This window comes from Myodes glareolus, chromosome 12, assembly GCF_982192425.1.
Source record: "Myodes glareolus chromosome 12, mMyoGla1.1, whole genome shotgun sequence".
In the NCBI taxonomy this organism is placed as follows: Eukaryota; Metazoa; Chordata; class Mammalia; order Rodentia; family Cricetidae; genus Myodes; species Myodes glareolus.
Genome location: NC_142037.1, coordinates 23145957 through 23171173, shown reverse-complemented (window position 1 = coordinate 23171173; position 25217 = coordinate 23145957). Strand labels below are relative to the sequence as shown.

At 43.0% G+C, this 25217-nt stretch overlaps 1 protein-coding gene across 1 annotated transcript; it reads left to right on the top strand.

The window, feature by feature from the left end:
• Window positions 1-2282: 2282 nt before the first annotated feature.
• On the top strand, window positions 2283-24998 carry LOC148120220 (disks large homolog 5-like). Its single transcript, XM_087912142.1, has 4 exons — window positions 2283-2388; window positions 23089-23248; window positions 24409-24552; window positions 24817-24998. Exons 2-4 carry the CDS (start codon window positions 23097-23099, stop codon window positions 24923-24925), a joined length of 405 nt encoding a protein of 134 aa, XP_087768268.1. The 5' UTR covers window positions 2283-2388; window positions 23089-23096; the 3' UTR covers window positions 24926-24998.
• Window positions 24999-25217: the final 219 nt, after the last annotated feature.

The following is a 25217-nucleotide window of genomic DNA, read 5'->3' as shown; positions in this document are numbered from 1 at the left end:
ACCCCTCAACTATAAAATTATTTTGTTGCTACTTCATAACTGCTATTTTGCTACTGTTACGAATAGTAATGTAAATAGTTTTGGAGGTAGAGGTTTGTCAAAGGGATCCTGGTCCACAAGTTGAGAACCTCTGGTGTGAGTGAAGACTGCTAGCTTGATTGACGGACAGGAAATGAATATAGGGCGTACTGAAGAAATGCCACTTCAGAGTCAGGGCGTGGCCTTAGAGCTGGGGTCAGAGAAGGGAGTAAGCCCCCAAATGGGTTCCCAAAGGAAAAATCAATGACTCAGTTTGTTTTCTTGGGAGGGGGGTTGGTTTGTTTGTTTGAGACAGTTACTCTGTAGCTTTTGAGCCTGTCCTAGAACTTGCTCTGTAGACCAGGCTGGGCTCGAACTCACAGAGATCCACCTGCCTCTGCCTCCTGAGTGCTGAGATTAGAGTTGTGTACCACCACTGCCCAGCACCTCAATATTTTTTGAGTCCACTCAATAGACTACAAGATTTGACCTGAAGGGAACAGACAACGTAGAGAAATGCAGCTTGCTGAGGAGCCAGAATGTTTACAGTGGACAGCAATATTAGTGGAAATGGAAAGAAAGAGTACTTTAATGATAGGAGGAAGTCGTGACCAGGGTTTAATTTTGAATTCAGACTCTGGCACTGAAGTAAACTGATTAGTTAAATGCTGACTACAAAAGTGGAGGAAAACACAATTTTTGGTGACAGAAGTGAAGAACTTTAGTTTTTATCAAGCAGTTATGATTTCAATTCTGGCATTAAGGCTTCTTACAAGTGACATTAAAATTCTCTGATCCTCTGTGTTTACATGCCTAAAGGGTAGAGAGAAAGCCAATGTCATATGCTAAGAGGCTTTCCGTAGGAAGAAATGAAAATTGAGTAGCTAAAGTCAACTGTGACTAGAAAGTTCCCTAGTTTGGTTAGGACACATGGTGGTTTGCATTTATTAATTTGTCATTCTTAAGCATCTGACTTTATAGAAACAAGTGTTTTATCGAAGTCTGCACAGTTGTGAGGAAAAGTAAGTTCAGAGTGGAGAGAACTTTATAGTCTAACTTTAAAGATGAATTGAGTTCAAATTTATCTTCAGAGTGTGTTTGTGTAAAATTTCACACCAAAAGCACATACAGGGTTCAGCTCTGGCCATTGGTTCTTGCTTCTTATAAAATCTAACCTTATTCATTTCAGATAGAAAAGCTACAGAGCACAACAAAAGGCTTAATATTACACCAGTGAGTGGTAACTGGAATCCCAGATGTCAACTGTGACACTAATGTACTTGGAAAGCTTAGGAGTTCACAGTGGCTAACTTTTTATGTTACCCTATGGTGAGCAAGAGAATAAATTTTAGAAAATTCTAACCCAGACAGGAATTGAGTTATTCAAATTTATTCATTATTGTTTAGTAAAACTTTTTTGCTTTCTGTTTCCAGTTCTTCTTGGTGTAATGTTTATAGTGATGGATCCTTTTAAGTAATTTTTAAGTCACTAAGAATTAACATTTAAGGAAAACTCAATTACAGCGAGCGGCAGCTGTGTGCGCATTGTCCGCACCAGTTCTCTCTAGGCAGCCTGGCGGGAGAAGCAGAGGCAGGAGTGAATCCAGGCCATAAGTTCAAGGCCAGCCTGTCAAAAACTCTCTTCAAAAGTTCTATCTAACCTTTAATCCTAGCATTCGAGGCAAATGCACTAGGAACTTGGTGAGCTCAAGGCCACCCTGGTATCCAAGGCAAATTCCAGGACATCCAGGGCTATTACACAGAGCCACCCTCTAAACAAAAAATTCAAACCCAGTTGGGAGTGGTGGCACACACTTTTAACCCAAGCACTCAGAAGGTAGAGGCAGGTGGATCTCGATGAGTTCGAGGCCAGCCTGGTCTACATGGTGAGTGCCAGGACTATGTAGGGAGGCACCATCTCAAAAGAGAAAGGAAGGAAGGAAACCAAACTTGGTGAGCAAAAATTTTCAAAGGTGTTTTTATAACTTAGAGCCTCAGTAACTGAATGTAATTAATTCTCACCAAACGTAGCCTTTATTCATAAAGTTAGGTTTATAAGCTTATTTTATAACTTTACACCTTGAAATAACAAGAATAGCGTATTTCTTTATATCTCTTACTGTTGTAGCATAAAGATAAAGGAGTTTATATATTTGATATTTAAATAAAAGTTTTTATTAAATCAGGTCTTGTGACCATACTGTTCTAATGTATTTTCTTCTTTTCACCCAGACTCAATAAAATATTATTTGTTTTTATTTACCAGGCAAGACCGTTGTTTACCTTGTGGCTTTCTATCAGTTCTTTGTTATGTTTGTATGGTCCTATTGGATGACAATATTCACATCTCCTGCTAGCCCCTCCAAAGAGGTAAATTTTATGTTGGTAAATTGTCAAATGCTTGTCAAATGTTTAACAGATTATGGAATGATATTCCCTGTGTTACCTGTGTTAAAACCCTGCATGATACATTTGTCTGTTTTCATCTGTAAAATTCCTGGGTAGTGTGAGCCATTGACTTGTTCTCAGCACAGTTTACTGACAGCACAGTAAATGTTTAGTTGTCCTAACACTTGAATGGCATGCTGAATTTTCTTAACACTGGAGTAAGAAGTTCAGAGTCAGAATTGAGTTAGATCAGCGGGCCTGGGTTTTAGAAACTCCTCCGTCATATTTTCTCAGGCATGGACAGTTGTGCTGTATCTAAGTCACCTGTCACTATGGAAAACAACTATTCAGGGTTCATCTTGCTGTGACTGCATTTCTCTGCTTGGAGGATGCAATTGGAAAATTATATTTTAAACATTTAAGTGCAGAAGGTTTTGTGACTGGAGTCTCTCTTACCTTGACACAGATGAATTCTTCCTCGCTGAAATTTAGTGTAGCATGGTGATCAAGCTGCCTCTCTAGGCTGGGCCTGGTGGTGGTACACTCCTGTTAATGTAGCTTTCAGTGGGAAGATTGCAAATTCAAAGCCAGCCTTGGACACTGTGAGACCCTGTCCCCTAAACAAGCAAATAGCATGTATACACACACACACGCACACACACACACCCCGCACGTGCACAGACATACTGCACACGCACAGAGTTAAGACTGTTTGAGGTTTTTGTTTGTTTGTTTGTTTGTTTCTACACATTAATTTCTGAGTTTCGGTTTTCTTCTCAAAAAATTGTGTCTGTGTCTGTGGGATGCACATGAGGACTGACGTTTTCCAGTTTTTAAGATATTCCTGTTTCAGGATGAATATTCAGATATTAAATGATAGAAGTAATATAATTGTTTTCCTTTATGTTAACTTTTCAGAATTTGTTAAAAATTATAGACCATTTAATTTAAAATACCAACTTCCATTTAATATTCTATAGACAGTCTGTATACAGAAAATAAAAGTCCCAGGTGTACACTTGGTAAGATGTCACACAGACTAGGCCAGATGTCTTAGTCAGGGTTACTATTGCTGTGATGAAACACCATGACCAAAGCAAGTTAGGGAGGACGGGGTTGATTTGGCTGACACTTCCACATCAGTGTTCATAGAAGGCAGTCAGGACAGGAACTCACACAGGGCAGGAACTTAGAGGCAGAAGCAGAAATCATGGAGGGGTGCTGCTTACTGGATTGCTCCTTGTGACTTTCTTAAAGAACCCAGGATCTCCAGCCTGGGAATAGCACCACCCACAGTGGGCTAGGCCCTGCTCCTTCACTCACTGCACTCACTGCAGGGGATTAAGAAAATCCCCTGCAGCCAGATCTTATGGACACATTTTTTTGAGTTTCCCTGCTTTCAGATAGCTCTAGCTTGTGTCAAGTTGGCATAAAACTAGTTAGTACATCTGGTTACTCTTTAATCCCAGCTCTGGGAGGCAGAGGCAGATCTCTTGAGTTTGAAGCCAGCATAGTTCTACACAGCAGATTCCAGGACAGTCTGAGCTACTTAGTAAAGAGACTGTGCCTCAAAACAAACAAAACAATACTTCACAGAAACTGAGTACGTATGTTAGCCATTATCCCAGCAAGTTCAGGGACCAGAACATTGCCAGCCCGTCATCAGTCACCTCATAAGAAGTCATTCTTCTGCCTTATTTGTGCATAGATTCATTTCTCTCATTCTCATAAATGTTGTGTCTGCCTTTTCTCTAGCATTCTAATTATAGGGTTCATCTGTGTTGTTGTAGGTCATTTTCGCTATTGTTATTCTGTTGTGGTGGATAACATTGTGTTTACCAGGCCTGTTGTCTAGGGTGGTTACAGTAGGGCTGTACATGTCTCTCTGGGATCGGAGTTGCTGTCAGTTACACGTATGCTGAATTTGAGCAAATAAGGCTATACAAGCTATTGCCAATTTTCTGTTCGGAAAGTAAACCCATAAATCAAACCTAATTGTTTGTTAGATATTTTCTTTGAACATTAGTAATGGTTAGTCCTTAAAGTTACATTACAAACTTCTATCCATTCATAATCTTTTAAGTTGAAAAATACCTAATTAACCGATTCTTAGTAGTGATGTCTTGAAAATAAAGGACGTGGTGGTGCATGCCTTTAATCCTGGCACTTGGAAAGCACGGGTAGGCAGATTTACTTCACAGAACGCTATTTCAGTACAAAACGACAAAAGCTAAAAGAGAATTAAGCTTGTGTAACAAGTAGATGTTCCCAACACAGGAAAGAGGTAGAGCATCAGAACAGCAAGAACTCCACCTCAGAGTTTGTTCTGGTGTCACAGCACTCTGCCATTTGCCAGCGGCGTCTCTGGAGATTTCCTTTAACGCTTCCTCTGGCAAATGAGATAGACAGCACTCTCTCATGGGAGTATCCCACATGGGATTGATTGCTGAAGGACTGGGTAAATAGTAAATACACATAAAATGTGTCCAGTACTCTAAGAATGGCCTAACATCATGGGGCTGCTAAATGTTACCATGGTGGTTTTATTATATTGCCTCGACCTTACCTATTTATACCTATTGTACCATACATTCTCACTACCCCACAGACTCTTCCACCTAAGTTTGGTCCACTGGCCCTGCTGTAGAACTGTACATCAGATCTGCCGTTATCTTAATGTTTCTATTGCTGTGAAGAGACACCATGACCACAGCAACTCTTAAAAGGAAATCATTTAATTGAAGGGGATCACTTATAGTTTCAGAGGTTCAGTCCATTGTTACCACGGCGGGAGCATGGTGGTGTTAAGGGTCTCAAGAACATATGTAGGTGTAAGATAGGGATAAACACTCTCCGATACAGATCAGATGCCCGTGTCCTGCTGTTCTGCCTAGGGACCAGCCGCTCCTTGCTCTGACTCTGACCACCTGAGGGCGAGGGGTCACAGACACAGATAAGACCACACCCTAGGACTTGCCCCAGAAGTCATTGGCTAAATGGATTGGATCGAAATCCCACAACAATACCTCCTAATAATGCTGCTCCCTCTGAGATTATGGGGGCCAGTTACATCCAAACAACCACAGTACAGAGCTCACCTGGTGCTTGGACATGTTTCACTTTATCAACTTAGAGTCCCTGAGACACAGATCTTTCACTGTGTTCAGTACTTCACATTACCTCTGCCCCAAAATCTGGCACATCATGGATGTTTGACAAATGCTGAATAAATTTTTAAGTCCTCAAGAGCCACCTAAACTAAGTCTTTTGATAGCCAAGAGCAGAAGTAAAACCAAAAATTGTTTTTCTCGTTGAGATGCCATACAGTGACGGGCAGCATAGATGCCGTACGGCGATGGGCAGCGTAGGTGCTGTACGGTGTTGTGGTGCGGGAGAATTGTCTGTATTCTGTCAATCATATTTTAAGCTGATTGGCCAGGCAGAAAGTATAGGCGGGAAAACCAGACAGGAAGTGGAGGTGGAGCAAAGAGAATGGGAGTATTCTGGGAAGCAGGAAGCTTCCTCTGCCATTCCTGCCCAGATCACCAAAGAGGCAACATGTGAGCTGCCATGCTGAGAAAGGCATGTGAGCCGTGTGGCTAACATAGATAATGATAATGGATTAATATAAGTTACAAGGACTAATAAGAAGCCTGACCTAATGGGTCAATCAGTTTATAACCTTATGGAGTCCTGTGTGTGATTTTCTTTGGGATATGCTTGCCGTGGGGTACTGGGCGGTACAGAAACTCCAACAAGCCAGCACTTCATGTTACAGTGATGGGCAGCGTAGATGCCGTATGGTGCGATGCCGTACAGTGATGGATAGCATAGATGAAGCCGCAGAACTCGTGAGCTTGCTGCTGCGGAACTCTTTTAGGTCAGACGTGAAAGGGTTAGGACTCAGGGAGTCAGATTGGCTTAAAAAGCAAAAACTACATTTTTATTTTAGGGGAGTTGAGTTATAATAATGCTGGAATTTCTTTCTAGCCTTGCATCTGTTCTGCTGGGTTAGAGATTGTGTGGAAATCAGGAGACACCTGGTCCTTGTGTGAAAGTCAAAGGTGGTAAACGAGCAAATGGCAGAACAATTAGAAATTTAGAAGATTGAGTAAAGTTGGTAAAAGTTACTCTAGGAGAAACAATCTCCTTTTAGGTGGTAGCTAGACAGCAGTGCTCAGGGAGGAAGTGGAGCCCAGCTGAGGTGTTTGTCAGTCTCCCCCTGAGCTTCCTGTTGTGTACTGCAGTGTCACCGGTGTCCTAATCAGACCTGGCTATATAACCTGAAAGACTGCTGAAAGGGCAGCTGCAGATGGAACAGCTGATGTCATTGTCCATCTCCTTAGGATGGGTGTCTGCTTGCTTTTCTTGTTTTGTTTCTGTCATTTTTGGTTTTGGACAATGTTTCTCTCTGTAATCCAAGCTGGCCTTATATCTTGGCAATCCTCCTACCTCAGCCTGCCCTGCCAAGTGCTGGGTTGTAAGTATGAGCCCCCAAGCCCAGCAAAGTGTTATCTTGTCTAAAATGAAAATTGGACTCAACCTATAGGGAAACTCGACAATCAGCTAATACTGATTGGGCAAGACAGGTGCCGGAAGGTGTATGAGAAACTGCGTTGGGGGCGGGTGGGGGGTGGGAGGTCGGCCCTCTACACCAATCCAAACTGTGGCACTACTGAAAAACCAGAGGGAGGGACAAAAGGAGACCAACATGGTCCATAGGCAAAGGGCAGTTCATAAACGGAGAGAGGGAAACCCCTTGTTAGGAGTTGGTTTGTTTTGATTTGGCATGTTAGTCAGGGCAGCCAAAAGGAGGCTTTTGATTGCTGAACTTTGATAGCTGGACCCTGGTTGGTCAGCCTCGGGAAAGAAGTCCTCAGATAAGAGAATGGGCCTTGGTGGAATGTAATCTTTAGGAATGTAATCTAATAGCAAGGCAGAGGTAATGGGGGAAGGGCAAGGCCTGTCAGAGCCAAGTTTGCCATTCCCTGACCTGCTAGAGTCTGACCACTGTTTCCTGCTTATAATTGTACAGAAATTGCCAGTCTACAGCAAGATACAGATGATGTTCATGCACGTGAAACCTAATAGGCTAGCTCTGCTCTGTGAGCTCAGCAGTCCTAGCACCTTTGTCACCATTGCCTTTGCAGGGGAACCAGCTCTTGCAGCACCAGGCTGTTCTCACATCCTGTTGGCTCTCATTGTTCCCTTGCCAAGATTCTTTCCCTTGTCTTTCTGGAAAACACCCCTTATCTAGCTTAGATACTACTGTCTCCAAGAATAAAGATTACGATTAACATAGATTAAAAATTCTTTGGTTTATTTTGTGTATGATGTATTTTGATCATACTCAGTCGCCATTATCTTACCCCAGCCCTCTAAATCCCTTTTTCCCAACAAGGTCCCTCCTTTGTATACACACGAATGTGCGTGATTATGGTTCACTGAGTCGGATTAGGGTGGCCTGCCTGAGTGTGTTATTTACTGGAACATGAGCAATTCACCTGTGACCACACCACTGAATAAAAATGATTCCCCCTTCTCTGGTACCATTAATTGCCAGCTCAGCTTGGGGTAAGGCCTTAGGAGCCTCCTGTTTGTGATGGCATGTTGACTCAAGCTTGTGCAGGTAACCATACCTGCTGAGTTTATGAGTGCAGGGACCAGTTGTTGCCCTCTTTCTTAATTATTGCTGCCTGTTATGCTAAGGCCATCCTAGTCAGCAACTGCAGCTCCACTGCTACCAGCAGAGGTTAGGCTGCAAGAGCCGAGCTGCAGCCTGAAGATATTCTGTTCTCTCAGGCACCAACTCTTTCAGAGTTACAAAGGGAACTTATCTGCATCTCTGTCCCTCTAAAGAACTCAAGATTCTCAAGATTCCAAGGTGCTTGTAGACTCCTGCTCCCCACCACCCCCAATAGCAAGCCACTCACCTCAGCCTCCCAAGGCAGCCTTCTGCTTTTTCTCGCCCCTCCATAAAAACCCTTCTCCACCTGGCTCCTTCCTACCCCTTCCTATCAGCTAGTTGCTGACTCAGCCTCCTGACCACAGGTGACTTATTTAATCAAACAGATCTTTGCATCATTAAACAAATGTTCCAGAGCATAAACAAAAGTAACACACCTTAAAATAATATTTTACCACAGCCGTGTCATGTCCAGAGAATGTTTTATCGCACTGTCCTGCTACTTCTGCTGCCTCCTTCCCCGTGTTTCCTGAGCTTTGGAAGGGATGCAGGAGATGTGTTTAGAGCTGACCACTCAACAGTCAACTTACTCTTAAAATTTTGGCCAGTGATAAGTCTCTCAGTATTAACTATCAGCCACTGCAAAAAAGGCTGTCGGCCACAACTGAGACTGCAGCTCTACTGCATGGGTACAGACATAAGCATTTACAAGACAGATGGACAACAACAGTAATCACGATGACATGTCCTTACCCCCACCCAACTCCCACCTCCAGCCGTGGGTATTATCTAGATTTACAGTACCAGGAATGTGGATGTGGGCATCAGGTCCTGTCAGAAAAGTAGTCGGTTATTTCACGACAGTCTTGCTGTTACTGCTCTGGTCAGCACCTTCCTTGCAGATACAGATAGTCAGTGCACAGAGCCCACTGCTGGGCTGCATAGCACCTGTAGTGCGATTGCACTGACTTGTATTTTATAATTCTTTGTTTGGAAATCAATATTTGCTTTTATTCATCTTTTAAAAAATTATTTTTATTTTGTTGGTGTTTTGCCTGTATATATGTCTGTGTGAGGATGTTGGATCCTGGAGTTGCCATGTAGGTGCTGGGAATTGAACCCAGGTCCTCTGAAAGAGCAGTCAGTGCTTTTAACCACTGAGCCATCTCTCCGGCTCCTATTTTATTCGTCTTTGGACCTGTGTCATTTAAAACAGTGCTTAACTTTAAATATTCACTATTTTTATACAGAGTGTTCTGCCTGCGTGTGTGAGTGTGCACTGCACGTGTTTGTTGCTAGTGGCGGTCAGACAAGTGCTGAGACCCTGGAATTGGAGCTAAGGACAGTTGTAAGCTGCCGTGCCAGTGCTGGGAACTGCACTCAGGGTCTCTGCACAGACAGCAGATGTTCTTAATCACTGAACCAGCCATCTCTTCAGCCCCACTGCCTAGCTCTTATTTTCTTGTTATAGCTGTTTGGTTTTGAGAAAGGGTTTTAATATATGTTTATGGTTAGACTCTGAAGTGAGCCTGTAGTCTGACTACACAGGAAGCTGGGTCAGGAGATTTGCTTGTATTCAGGAGTTTGGAATCACCCTGAATAATGTAGCAAAACTGTCCCTTTAAAACAAAAATAATAATTTAAAAGCATTTATTCTTAGTCATTTTGCTGCTGGTGATTGAACCCAGGACTTTGTGTGTGCTAAAGGCATGCTGAGCCCTCCTTGGTCTAATATTTAAGTGGAATTTTCTGAACATCGAATTAAAGTAATAATGGCATATTGTAATTTAATTTGAATTATACTCAGTAGTATTGAATATTGTATACCCTGATATCTGAAAAATTTTAATTTGTTTTAAGATTCTCATTGTTGTATAGTTTCTATTGCATTGTTGTATAGGGTTTCTATTGCATATTGCATATTGTATATTGTTGTATAGGGTTTCTATTGCATGAAGAGACACTATGACCACAGCAACTCATAAAGGAAAATATTGAATTGGGGCTGGCTTACAGTTTCACAGGTTTACTCCATTATCATCATAGCAGGTGGCATGCAGGCAGACATGGTGTTGCAGAAGAAGCTGAGAGTTCTATGTGTTGATCCACATGTAGCGGGGAGAGTGTCACAGTGAGTGTATGTGAGACCTGAAAGCCCCCCTGCACAGTGGGGTTTTCTTCAACAAGGCCACACCTCCTAATAGTGCTACTCCCTTTGGCCAGACATTCGAACACTTGAGTCTGTGGAGGCCATTCCTATTCAAACCATCACAGTAACCTTTCAATTGCAGTAATGGTAAAGATGGGTAAACGTGCATTCAAGCCAAGGTCTGAAATACTGCTACAGGCTAGATGTCTCAGCCCAGAGGGGTTGCAGATTTCTGACCAGATTCTCTGCTAAATATTTATTGAACATCATACCATGAGATTTTATCTTTCTTTCTGAAAATGTTCAGCTGTCTGTGAGGCTGAGGAAAGTTTGTGCAGACGTTCACCTTATGACAGTGTGCGTCTGTCTGACTGCTCTTTCTGCGTTCACTGTGGGGAAGCAGGGCTGGAGAACTAGGACGGCGACGTTAGCATCCGGGTGCTGTGCTTGTTGACATCTCGTCAGCAGTTGGTGATGGCACTCGGAAGAAGCTAGAGCATTTACCTTAGTAGTTGACACAGAAGAAGAGCCAGGAATACAGACCACCTGTCTGCCAGTAATGCTGCAGTCTGGAACCCCTGACTTTCTAGAGTCACAAACTATTGCCTTACTTAAGATACAGAATAGTGTATGCGACAGTGGGGCAGCTTCCTGTTTGAGTTAGCACACATCAGTGTTCCTAAGTGCGACTGTGTGAAATTCTAAGAAAACACGAGCAAAAGTGGAGAGTCAGTGTTGTTAAAATACGAAACATTTAAAAAACAAGTCTAACTTACTCTTAGTTTTAAAAAGCAAATCTGTGAAATAGACTTGATTACAAATACAGAAATGCCTAGTTACAAGAAGTCCTAGAAGATGGAAGGACATAAAAAGAAGAGAAACTAAATTCATATTTGGTAGGGAAAATGTTTCTGAAATTAACCCAGGTGGCCTTGGTGGCCTGTAATCCCAGCACTGGGAATGCAGAGGAGAGAGAACATTCAAGGCCAGCCTGGGGTACGTAGCTGGTTCCAGGCCAGCTGCATAGCTCAACCCTAATAAACCAGAGGATTTCATGATGGTTTTGTGTGTTTTGTTGTTTTAGTTTGTTTTGATTTTTTTCTTTGGTTTTTGTTCGTTTTGGAGAGAGAGGAAGAACATGAAGTTGTAGAGAGGTCGGGAGGATCTAGGAGTTGGGAGGGGAAAGAATATGATATATTATATGAACAACTATCCCCCCAATAAAAACCAGCCAGAAATACCTCTGAAAGGAATATTTTGTTGAGGAAAGGAAGTTATCGATGAGATGATGAACCCTGGTAATTCTGGAGAGAATAGCACAGTCGGTTGGCTTTTAAAAAATAAAAATGATGGGGCTGGAGAGGTAGCTCAGCAGGTGGGAGCACTGACTGCTCTCAGAGGACCTGGGTTCAGTGCCCAGCACCAGGACAGATAGTGGCTCCAAAGGACTAATTCCAGCTCCAGAGATCCAGCATCTCTGGTCTCTGCTAGCACCTACACTAACGCTCATACACCCACATGCCGGCATATACCTACACATAATTAGAAGAGAAAAAATAAGATTTAAAACAATGGAAAGTATGAACGAGTGACTTTCGATGACATTTAGGCATTTAGAAAAGAAGTCCCAAAATGTGGTACTTGTTGCCAGGGATCTCCCTCTCACCCGAGCAGAGAAGCTTCTTTTCGTAGAGGTGGCAGCGTTACTGCAGAGACACATAACTGTTCAAAGCACTAGAAATAGTTTGCTGACTGCTCAGCCTTAAGTGGGGCGTCTGTATCACTACTTCTGAGACTCAGGGAGAACTGGGAAGAAACTGAGAGTGGAGGGAGCAGGGCATGGTGGCGCACACCTTTAATCCCAGCACTCAGGAGGCAGAAGCAGGTGGATCTCTGAGTTCGGAGCCAGCCTAGTCTACAGAGTGAGTTCCAGAACAGACAGGGATACACAGAAGAAATCCTGTTCCAAAAACAAAACAAAAAAGAGTGTGGGGGGAAGGGGTCTAGGGAGAAGGCAGGGTGGAACACGCCTTTAGTCCCAGCACTCCGAGGCAGAGGCAGGTGGATCTCTGAGTTTGAGGCCAGCCTGCTCTACAAAGTGAGTTACACAGAGAAACCCTGTTCTCCTCACATACTCCCCCAAAAAGAGAGGGAGACTCTGACTCAAAAAGTAGTAATTGAGGAAAACACACAACACTGATCTCTGACACCTCTATACACACACACATACACATGTACACATGTATGAATACAGCATTAGCATATATGTACATATACCCACTGTGAACACATACATAAACCATCATAAACGTGCAAGTGGAGAAGAAAAACACTTGGCAGTAACTTTTACTTTACGTACTTAGTTGACTTACCGATATTTAATATTTACTTATATATATGCTTATTTTAATTTTATCTGTCGTTACATAATTTTCTTTTGCCAGACTTTGCAGCCAAGGTATTTACTTTGGCAATCCTTTTGCTGCCTGTGGCTTTACCTGCTCTCCAGCATGTCTTGCTCCCTCCGTGTCTCCTGGTACCCCACTGACTTCGCCCTTCCTCCCAGCTTTCTTAGTTTGCCTGCCCTGCCTATACTTACTGCCTGGCTACTGACAGGTCAGTTCTTTATTACTCAGTGAGAGTAATATATATTCACAGTGTGCAGAATGATTATTTTACAGCACTCCTGAGGGAGACAGCAGCTTCCTTCCTTAAGTTTAACTCTTTGATAGAGAAGAATTAGAGGCGCTGAGCTGGTCACATTACTATAAGAAATTGTTTAAATTATAAATAGTAGCAACTTAGTTGTTCCTCTGCACTGAGTTCTACACATAACTCATTTAAACTCACAATAACCTAGTCCCATGAGTACGTGGGAAAGTAAGACCCTTCTGGGATAATTTTGTCCCAGTAATGAAAACTAGCCCAAGTGCTGTGGACACCAGTGAAAAGCCGCAGAGAAATCAGTACACAGTGGGGGTTATTGACCAAATTGACCACGGTGACATAGCCTAAGCTGTGTAGCTCAGACTGGCCTTGAATTCAGATTCTCCTACTGTGGCCTCTGGAGTTCTAGAATGGAATCAGATACATTGCAGGCATTTGAGTGCAGTTACAAATGGTTAGTTCATTTATAGCATGTTAGCAGACTGCAGGAAAAGCCAACAGTGACCACTCCTGAGAGTTCGTGTACTGTGACTCAGAGTGGCGGTAGTTTGTCAGATTGAATCCCTACTGCCACAGGTTGAATTACTTGTTCAAGATGACATAAGGCTGTATGCGGAGAAAGCAGAATTTGAATCCAAGTACTCTAACTTCAGAGCCCAGTGGGCTTGTCAGTGACAGCACACATACAGGAAGCTTACCTTTGTGACTACGGATCAATCCTGACTCTGGTCTTTCAAAGTGAGTTCTAAGCCAGACATGGTTACATGAGACTCTGTCTTTTAAAGAAAGGAATGGAAGAAAAGAAAAGGGGGCTGAAGAAATGACTCAGAGGTTAAGAGCACTGGCTGCTCTTCCAGAGGATCTGAGTTCAGTTCCCAGCAACCACATGGTGGCTCACACCCATCTATAGTGGGATCTGATGCCCTCTTCTGGTGTGCAGGTGTATATGCAGGCAGAACACTGTGTACATAATAAATAAATAAACCTTTAAGAAGTCGTATTTTTAAAAGAAAAAAGTTTTAATTGTCTTCTATATTTTACGGGGGTTATTGGGATTTTGAAGGTGTGGAACAGGACGGTGGGTTGGAGAGAGGACTTGGTGGGGAAGAGTGCTCGCTGTAAGAGCATGAGACCTGAGTTTGAGTCTCTCACACCTATACAAAAATCCCAGGGTTGAGCTGGAGAGATGGCTCAGAGGTTAAGAGCACTGACTGCTGCTCTTCCAGAGGTCCTGAGTTCAATTCCCAGCAACCACTCGGCGGCTCACAACCATCTATAATGCTCTCTTCTGGCTTACAGTCATACGTGGAGGCAGAATGTTGTATATAGAATAAATAAATAGGTCTTTTTTTAAACAGTAAGAAAGAAAAGAAAAACCAAAGAAACAAATATTTAAAAACCAGTTTTTTAAGAAATCCAGCTTTGCAATGAATACCTGTATCCCTGCAGGGTGGGGACAGGCACTTCCTGAGAGCACTGGCCAAAACAACCAGCTTCCTGCTGAGTAGGAGAGCCTATGTCAAGGCAGTGGAAGACAGACTTTCTCCTGGTCTCCTCACGAGTGTGTACTATATGTATACCATACTACATACAGACAACACATGATTAAAGATGTAGTTAGCATATTAAAGTATAGGATACTCTGATGCAAACGGGGTGGTGGCATACACTGTTAATCCCAGCACTCAGGAGGCAGAGGCAGGCGGATCTCTGGGAGTTCTGAGACCAGCCTGGTCTATAAAGCGAGTTCCACGATAACCAGGGCTACACTGAGAAACCTTGTCTCAAACAAAACAAAGATGAAACCCAACAACAACAAAAAAAGCAAATCAAAAAATCATCTAATGTAGATTTAACCCTTATGTTTTCTTTACTAGTGCTGTACAAGTCACTTAAACATTTGAAACCCAAGTTATGTCAGCAGCAGCAGAAGCCACAGCTTGAGCTGCTAGCAGTGCAGTCCCAAGTGTTCTTTCAGAGGCTTTAAGGTCAAGCCAGGATTTGTGACACCTATCACAGCATTTCAGAAGGAGTCAATATGAAGCAGAGTTGGAGTTCATTAAGAAAAAGTTTTACGGGCTTTAGAGATGGCTGATCGATAGGTTCAGCATTCTTTTTACTCTTGTGAAGGACTGGAGTTTGGTTCCAGTATCCACATCATGTGGCTCATAACGACCTGTAACCAGCTCCAGGGGAAACCAACACCGTCTTCTAGCCACCACAGGCACCTGCGCCCACATGCACATACTCACGGAAACACAACACTTACATACCTAATTAAAAACAAACACTTCTAAAAAGTTTTTTTATTGATACACTCGAGTGCTCGAGAGGTTGCCGACTTAGGAGAAAGATGGCTGTGCCCACAGGAGTGGTTGTGGGCTTACTTTTCTGTCTTAACAAAGGCTGGGTTTTGAAGTTACATTGTTTAAAAACACTTAAGAGATTAAGTAAAGGTTGGTTTTTTTTTTTTTTTTTTTGGTAAATGAGACTACTATGTGATTTATAAGGTACATTGTACAGATTTCAGATTGAAAAGATAGAAGCAGTTCAGAAAGCCAAAGGAACTCTTACTGTGCACAGCCCGGAGATCAGAGCACGCAGTTTGACTGTACCATGGTTCATGTTGTTGGTGAGGTTTTCTTCATTCTTAGCCAGAAGGATGAGAACCCTTCCGTCCGCTGCCTCCTGTCCTGCTGCAGTCGTCTGTTCTCTGGGTCTGTAGAAATGCTGCATGGGATGAGGTAGACGGCACTCAGTGTGCATCTCGGCAGAACTCATTTCCCAAGAGTGACAGCTAATTTTAAGCAATCCTTTTTATTTTATGAAGAATTTTGAAATGACTAGTTTATAATAGTAGTTGTAGTTCTGCATATTAGATGTTTTTAACCCTGGTCCATACTTTAAATGGGTTTAAGAATTCCCAAGTTTTGCAAAATTTGGACAATGTGTAATTTTCAAAACAGCAGGTTCATAGCTACATCCTTTTTTGTTTGTTTTGTTTTTTGTTTTCTTTTGGCACAGGGTTTCTCTATGTATCCCTGGCTATCCTGGAACTCTCTCTGTAGACCAGACTGACTTTGAACTCAGAAATCTGCCTTTGCACCTTAGGAGTGCTAGCATTAGTGTTCACCTTTATTTCTAGAAAGGGGCAGTATTCATCATTCGTAGAAACACAGAAGTATTCATTGAACAAATGAAACAATGACCCATCTGTACCTTACTCTGTTTCTGTGACACTGTCCCTTTTTTGATTGCTCTATACAAGAATGAAGTTTCCTTTGATTGCATCTATATACCTTTATCTGCTCATGTGCTAAGTACAGTTTTCTTTCTTCCTCCCCCACTCTGGAAGTAGGCAAGGTAGTGTGAGAGATAAGGATGGCTCAGGTTTGCCCTGTTCCTGATCAATTGAAGATTGGTATGGGCTACCTACACACATGTCATCTTGTGTGGTTGCATAGAGCAACAGATTGCATTTTTTTCCATTTGGTTCTTTATGGGGGCCTTGGCTCACTGGAGACTTACTGCTAAGATCCTCCAGGGTGCAAATGCAAGCTTACTATGCAAGAGGGCCTAGCCTGAGTGTGTGTGCACAAGTCTATAAAACTAGCAGAGGCAAAAATGTGCAGAACTAATATTTGTTTATTAATCTTGGAAATTGAGGGCTAATTTTCATAAAGATGTGGCTTGACTTCCTAGACTGACAGTTTAGACAGTAGGTTGACTTTTAAACTGACTTTAGGCTAATGTGGAAAGTTTTTCTCTATATGTGTTGCTTTCATTGGTTAATGAATAAAGAACCTGATCTGCCTGTGATAAAGCAGAGTAGAGCTAGGTGGGAAAACTAAACTGAATGCTGGGAGAAAGTAGTCAGGGTCAGTGGGACGCCATGTAGCTGCTGCAGAAGACAGATGTTCTGGAACGTTGCCAATAAACCATGAGCCTTGTAGTAAAATATAAAATAATGGAAATGAGTTAATTTAAGAGGTAAGAGTTAGCCAATAAGAAGCTAGAGGTAATGGGCCTCACAGTAGTTTAATTAATACAATTTCTATGTGGTTATTTTGAATCTGAGTGGCCGAGAATGAATAAGCAGCCTCTCCTATCAACAGGCTATTTTCTTTATTTTTTTCTGTTTTTTTTATGAGACAAGTTGTCTCTGTGTGGCCTTGGCTGTCCTGAACTAGCTCTTTAGATCAGACTAGCCTTTAACTCCTTGAGATCTTCCTGCTTCTTCAGTTGTTCTAGGATTAATCTGTTCTATAAAGGGAGTTCCAGGATAGCCAGAGCTGTTACAAAGAGAAACCTAACCAGGATAGAAAAAAAAACTAACACATAAATGTATATATTTATTAATAATTTTTGGCCAGAACTTGGTGATGCATACTTGGAATCCAAACAGTCAACAGGCAGATGCAGGTGCACCTCTATGAGTCCAGTCAACCAGATCTATGTAAGAAGTAATAGTCCAGACAGAAGTCCTGCATAAGTCCTCTAACTAACATGACTACAAGCTTGATTATTATTGATGATTATCCATTAATAACCTATATTTCCTAATTATACATTCCATTTTTAAATGAACTACACAATTAGAATACCTTAATCAAAATCAGAAATACATATACATATAACAAAATTGACCCTAAAATCCATACCAATGCAAATTATTCATATCTATATTATATCCCCCTTTAAATGTAAAAGAACATTTATAAACAATATTTGGGAATATGGATGTACTTATTTCTCTCCAAACTTCTTCCTGCTGTATAGGGGCACTCTTAATCAGGTCTTTTATGCTGTAACCTGTCTGCTAGGTTTATCTCAGTCGTCAGTTGAGTGAAGTAATTTTTTGAGGTGTTCACAGCAACCTTTCAGGAGGGCATGGTCTATCATACCATATTGGGATAAAAGCAGTCCAATGGGTCTCATCCTCTGTGAAAACAAAAAAAGAACCTCTTTTCCAAAGCACTATGTTCCTAGATCCAAATTCTGTAGTCAAGATAGCTTTATAATATATGTCCTGGTTTATCTTACCAGCCCACACAATGAGATGTGCCTCTGTACTTAGCTCCTTTACAGCCAAAAAATTCAAAGAAAACACAATATATGGAATCCAAACTCTCTGTGAAATTTCTATTTATACATGCCTTATTTTTCTTTATTTGTTTTAATCTATAACTATCTGTACTCTGTGTCTTTAAAGACTTTACCTTTTTTTTTAAAGACATTAACTTTATTCTCTATATTCTTTTTCTTCTCTCTGCCAAGTCTACATATGTCTAAAACTATGACCCATTTAGAGGTCTTTTATGTCTGAATATGTCCTATTGTATTGTCAGGAACATTTTTGCATTTTTAAATTGCTAAGTGCTTAAGAATCTCAGCTGTGACATTCCTAGGTCAAAAACAGGTACTGTGGGCTTGCCCCGCCCAGTCCAACATGGCGGAGCTTCTCGTGTCTCTGAGCCTTGGAAATTGCACAGCTAGCATGGTGGAGCTGCTTGTGCCTCTGAGTCATTTGTGCCGCTGAGCCGTGTGTAGTGCTCCCCTTTCTGACACACAGCGAGTACAGTTTGCCATCAAGCAAGTCATAGCATTTTACTCACAAAACCCCATCCAAATTCTCTGTTTCCCCAAGAGACAGAGGCCATGGTAGGAGCATAGCCCAGAAAGCTGGCGTTTTAAAACCGCGTGGCTTTCTTTCTTTCTTTTTATCCATCTCCAGGTAGGAGCCACACTCAGCACTTTAACTCTGAGAATGAGCTTTTTATCTGAGTTACATTCAAATCTGCCAGGCACAGCACTGTGCAATCTGGAAACATCTCTGTGTATGGCGGCAGAAATCCGTCATGCTCTTCTTCCTGTCTAAGCCTGATTCCGCCATCTGCCCAGGTGCAGGCAGGGAGCGCTGAGCCATTGGCATGGTCTCAGAGTACTTTCTTTCCAATCCCCAGCGGGAACACAGGCATCCAGTTCCATAAAAGCCATCGAAATGCTTTATTGCTGGAGTTCGCACTAGCAGCACAGCCCAGGAAGCTGCATTTTAAAACTGCAGCTTTTTTTTCTGCTGCTGTTGCTGAATCAGGGATTTCTCTACAACACGTCCTAGAAAACAGCAAAAAGCTGTGTTAAACTCTATATTTGTGTCTAGAATTCCTTTTTAAGCCCTCTTAGGTTTTACGTAGAGTTAGTTACCACATTGGAGTGCAATGATGTAGGAGGGTCATCTGTCTGTGTTATTTTCATTGGTTAATAAAGAAACTGCCTTGACTTTTGATAGGACAGCAGCTTAGATAGGCGGAGTAGACAGAACAGGATGCTGGGAGAAAGAAGCAGAGTCAGGCAGATGCCATGGAGCCAGCCGCCAGGTCAAACATACTGAATCTTCCCCTGTAAGCCACCACCTCGTGGTGCTACACAGATTATTAGAAATAGATTAATCAAGATGTGAGAATTAGCCAATAAGAGGCTAGAACTAACGGGCTAGGCAGTGTTTAAATGAATACAGTTTCTGTTTAATTGTTTTGAGTGTAAACTAGCCAGGGAGTCAGGATCCTGGCGGGAATGCAGCATACCGCTCCTTTTGCAACAGAGTGGCATAATTATTTTGGATAAAGCTAGCCAGGTGGCCAGGAGCCAGACAGGACGAAAAGCAGCCCACAACTCCTTTTACAAGATTCTAGTACTTTGACTACCTTAATGCCCAGTAAGAGCATACCACTTCAAACTACTTCACACAGTAGACTTATCCCTGTGTCATTCACATGCCGACCACACAGAATTCAGTCATATTGTCTGCCCCACTGACTGTCTTGCTTGCCTCATGGCACTTGTTCCTAGTCTGTGCAAACCTGTTCCTCTGGCACAAACATTGCCTGACTGACTGCTCTTTCCATCCTAAGACCAACAGAATCTGTAATTTTCTTTGAGAGGCATTAACCACTGAGAACCTAGACAACAAAGAGGACCCTAAGAGACATATAGATGGATCTACATACAAAGGAGAAAAAGACAAGATCTCCTGAGTAAATTGGGAGGATGGCGGTCACAGGAAAGGGTAAAAGGAGAGAGTAGAGGAAGGGAGGGGAGCATAGAACAATATACAGGTCAATACAAACAATAAAAGAGGCATTACCCAGAAACATGTACCCAACAATTTTTCTGTCCTTTTCACTGTTGCATCCTATCCTCTTCTGTGCCCTTGTCTTCTTGGGCAGAAATGCAGCCTGGCTGTGCACTGGTTGCACTCTGTGTTCAGAGCATGAACCAGGCACCCAGGTGACCTTGAAGGTGTTCTACTTTGCAGGGGTAGCCTCCATGAACATCACTGTGATGTGTCATGGATCAAAGAGATCATCAAGCTTCGAAGACCATCAGGTAGCTGCTCCCTGGCTTGTTTATTTGGGACCAGTTGTCCCTTTGCTCATGAATGCCTGTGATTTGATAATAAGGCAGTGTCTAATGTTTAGAGGGCAGGTTTGCGATGCTTTTAGAAAGTCATACAAGTCAAAATGAATATGGTCAAAATGGAAACTATGGTCTTATTTGCTTTGTTTATTCAATTTTTGTTTATTTTCTGTAAATGAATGCTTTATCTACACATACCTTTGCAAGAGAAGATGGCATCAGAACCCACTGGAGATGTTGCAAGCCACCCTGTGGTTGCTGGGAGTTGAACTCAGGGCATCTGGAAGAGCAGCCTGTGCTCTCAACTGTTGAGCCATCTCTCGGCCACTTGTTTTGGTTTTTTTTATAGCCAATAGTTACATGAATTTGTCATAGGTATTGTACTATGCTATCAGAAATGGATATTACTCAGTAGATAAGATGGCCAAACTCACTTTCATTTGACCTCTATGTGGACCTAAGGAAAGGCAAGAGCAATGCCCTTAAATTACAAAGATGACTCCACCTACCAATACATCTCCATAAGATGAAAGACTGTTAGGGAGAATGGTAAGTTTTTTTATTAGAAAGAATTGGGAAGTGAGGCCTTAAAGGTAGGGCTTGTTTCTGCTTTATTTCTTGAGGAAGGGTCTAATGTCTCCCAAGCTGTCTTCACACTGGCTTTGCAGGTCCCACTTGAGCTTAGATCATCCTACTTACACTTCAGAAATGCTGAGATTATAAGTGGAACCACCAAGACCAGTGAGGACAGCACTAGTCATTGAACACAGTACTTGCTACATGTTGCTACATGGCAGGCACTCTGCCAACTGAGATGTGTCTACAGTTGTTGTCTTTATTTTCCCGCTATCCTTCTTTTTCCTCCATTAGTCAGAACCTCGCTGTAACTTACAGAGCCCTGTAACTAATCCTGCTTTGATGTCTTTCATGCGGTGTGGAGAGCAGCACACTCAGCCCGAGGCTTTTCATCATGGCGGATCCACTATTTCAGCTTTCCTCTGCCAATGGATCATCACACTTTTGCCAGTAGCCTGCTGAGTGCATTCTCTAAGTGCACCTGGGACAGTTTTCTAAATCTAAGCCTATGGCTTCTATGACTGTACCCTTAAACCAAATCCTACACTGTAGCCAGTCCTGCAGGTTCTTCTGTATCTGTTTTCAAACACTTACTTCAGGAACATGATGTTTTCTCATCCACGTTTATTCTAACATGGCTTCTCAGGAATATTTAATTGCTCACATTAATGAGTAGAGTGATTTTAGGGAAGGAACAAGAAGTTTCTGGGCACTATTTGAAAAGCATAGTTTATTTCTCAAAATGGAAAGTACTATGGGCCTTCCAATTAAGCTAAGGAAACTCTAGCTTTAGAATGAAGAGGTGCTGAAGATCTTCTCCTATGTTCCAAGAGAGGGTCCTGGAAAGGGAACCTGGGCTTCTGGTCATTTCAGGAAAGCTAATTTACACGGTGGCAAAGGCTTTTCCCCATGACAGTAGCAGTCTCTTCTCTGCACAATCTATTGTATCCTGGAAAGCTCCTGGAATCCTGTGATGCCACCAGTGATGTTGCAATACCAACTTCCCTTAGGCCATTCCTTCAGTGCCTGTAGGGTACGCCATTAGAGCTGTTGTCAAGACTGAGGAGTCTACTTGGGGGAGAGAATGGTGATTGTCCAGAGAGCAGAGATTCAGAAGAGTAAAACAAGATCAAACGGATGGCTCTGGCATAGAAACAGTGAGTCCTTGGCAGGAGATGTTGAGCTTCCTGGAGGAGATGAGCTTGAGGTAGTGGGGCAGAGGAGCTAGAGACTCTGAGATGCAAATGGGCTCTCCTGTTTATCATAACTGCTAAAAGTCAAAGACTCTAGAACACTAGTTTGTCTGTTCCCTAATCTAGGAGCTGGCCATGCCAAAACTGTTATGTGGGAGTATCTAGCTTTTACATTTATTGGGGTTTGGGTATATAATTAGGGGACAGAAGGAGAACAAACAGCAGAAGGCAGGAAGGCACTAATGTGTCCCCGCCTTAGGACACGCCTTACTGCACTTCACGCTCAGTAGCTTCCTTTAGGTTCAGTGGCTCTCTGACACTAGTCACATGGAGAGAAAAGTGCTTCTGGCTAAGACATTGTGTCCTCAGACTGCACAGCAGAATTCCTCTGATCACCTCTCCCTGATAGTGGCCCACTTAGGGGTCTGATCAGCAGTTGAGGGGGGCAGCCAGTTCTCTAGGGCAAGCCAAACAACTCTCAGAGGCATGATACTAGAGCAGAGTTCGACTCTTTGATACCAGCTTCCATGTTCTGGACTGTCAGTGGGGCGACTTAGTGAGTCTGCTGATCGTGTTTTGCCCCTGAATGACTTCTCAATCCACAGCCCTTCCAGGCAGGAGATATGGGCTCCTCACAGCACCTGAGTGCTTGTGCACTCTGTCATTTTTCTCCTGGTTTCTGAAACCACAGGCAGGATTCAGGGCCCTGGGCCATGTTGCATCCTGTGCTGCTGTGAATAAGCCTGAAGAGGTGGTCTCTGTTTTTACCTGAAACATGTGTAGGGAGGCAGAGAAAACCCCTGCCTTTTTATGTAGCCACATCTCTACATAGTGATGGAAAAGATTGCATCCACAGAGGGAGCAACTCAACCAGCCAAAAAAATTTGGTTTGTCACTTGGTTCCAAATTGATCTTTCTGTTTGGGCCTCAGGGTGGTCTGTCTGTCCTCTCTGCCTTGTCCTGTGCAGTTTCACTTTTGTTCTGTGTACCCACAGATGCTGCTATGAAGCCAAAATCCCACCCAATGCTCCTCACCAAGAATCAGATGAAGCAGGAAGTGGATAGGCTGACCACAGAACTGCAGCTGATCACCAGCCAAAGAAATGAGCTGCAAGATCACCTGACCTTCATCAGTGAAGATACCATGGACAATAGGTATGCATTGTTTCAGTCTTCATGGGATTTTCAGCAATGTCACTCTCACCTTTTTCCTTTAAGGTTTTGGGTTCTCAGGTCCTGGACCTCCAGTGTGACCCATCTCTTAAATTCTTCTCAGTAGAGGCAGACCTGTAGCTTGTGGGGAGGGAGATGGTGACTCTAGCTAGTCTTCTTTCTCCAAATGAAAACCAGAGCCTGTGGTCTGAGTGACACAACTAAGGGACTGAGATAGTAATGTGCACTTCCCTGGATGCATTTGGGAAGGACCTGACAGGTGGTGGTTTGGGTGAGATACTAGCTGCTGTGAATTTGTGTGAGTCTTCAAACTTGCCTAGAAGCTGATTGTGTACTGGAAGCTCCTGGTAGCAGCTGGAGAGACCTGTTCCCACTTTGTCCATCTCTGTGAATAACTTTGTCCATCTGTGTGCATGACTAGAAGTCCTGGGACTCATCACAGTTTCTCTCTAGCTTTGTGCCTCATACTCTTAAACAATAATGCTCCATGAATTTCTTTAGCATAGAAACATGGTTCCCCCCCTCTTCCTCCCTCCACCTCTCTTCTTCCTCTCACTAATGTGTTTATGTTTTTATTTTTGTTTGTGTGTGTGTGTGTGTGTGCACGTGCATTTTCAGGTTTGTGTGTCCATAGAGACTCTGGGATCCAGGGGTCTGTAAGGGACATGAGGATTTGCCTGCACCAATTTCCAGGTGGTGCTAGTGCTGAGGTCAGAAGACCCCACTTTAAGCAGCACAGCTCTTGTCCTTCATACTCACCTTCATGACCCCTAGGAATCCCTTGTGAGAGTTTATATCACTATCCTGTGTAATAGTCACATGGGACCTAAAATCGCTGTTCTGAAGTGGGAGAAGCGTCATTGCAATATTTGGTGTGGCAAGGCTTGTAGCATAAACCCTGGTAACATTGAGAGCTCCACTGAATCTCTAAGCATACTCAGTGAACACATGCCTCCATAGCATCCTCCATCTGTGAAGCCAGCTAATCTAATGCCAGGATAACAAGTTTAAAATCACCAGGAGGTCCCTGTGCATAGGATGCAGAATGTGGCATTCACTGGACTGCGGTAGACCAGGATACAGCATGAGTTCCCGTGATCCCAGAGGCCTCTGTTCACAAGGTTCTTTCCTCCTGTTTCTAGGCCCTACCACAAGCCAAATCCTTTCTATGAAAAGCTGAAGTTGGAGCATGCACAGGTTGTGTCAGAACTAAGGACTTTGGAGGTTGATTACACTGAGACCTCAGAGAAGTTCGGTGAGCTGACCAAGGAGACAGTTTTCTATCCGTAAGTGCCCATCTTGACCTGGACCCAAAAAGTTGTGAAATGGCCATCTCTGCCTTCACTTTTCTCTGAATGGAGCATCCCCAATCTGGTTCTAGCCTTTCTGCTTCTTAGCAAGCAGCCTTAGCATGCAGTCTTGGACTGTGTCTCTTGGACCTAGTATTCCTACATGTGAAAGAGATTGCTAGCTGGAGGCAGGGGTTCCTGGGGGCAGGGGTGGCAGGAAAATTGCTGGCAGGATCTTACTATGCAGAGTGTCTCCAACAGTCTGCACAGTTGGCTCCTAATGGAGCAGACTCAACTGGAGAAGAAGTTGTACATGCTAAGGCAGGAGAAAAAGAAACTGCTGGATGACTGGATGACTGGCTCCTACTGAAGCACACGTGGAGGTCTTGAATGTGATCTGTAAGGACCGAGAGGAAGAGACTAGTGGCCTCAAGACCCAGCAACAAAAGGTAGGGGCAGACAAATAAGTCAGGGTAAAGTCGGTCACAGTTTGCCCATTTGACTGCCTCTCTGCCCATCTACCCACCTGTGCTTTCACCCATCACCTTACTTATCCATGTTCCCATCCAGTCACCCACCTCATGCTACCTGGGGTGTTCATTTCAGTGTCCTCGCACAAGTACTTCTGGGACGTTAGCCTTCCTGAGTCTCTGTTTGAAGTT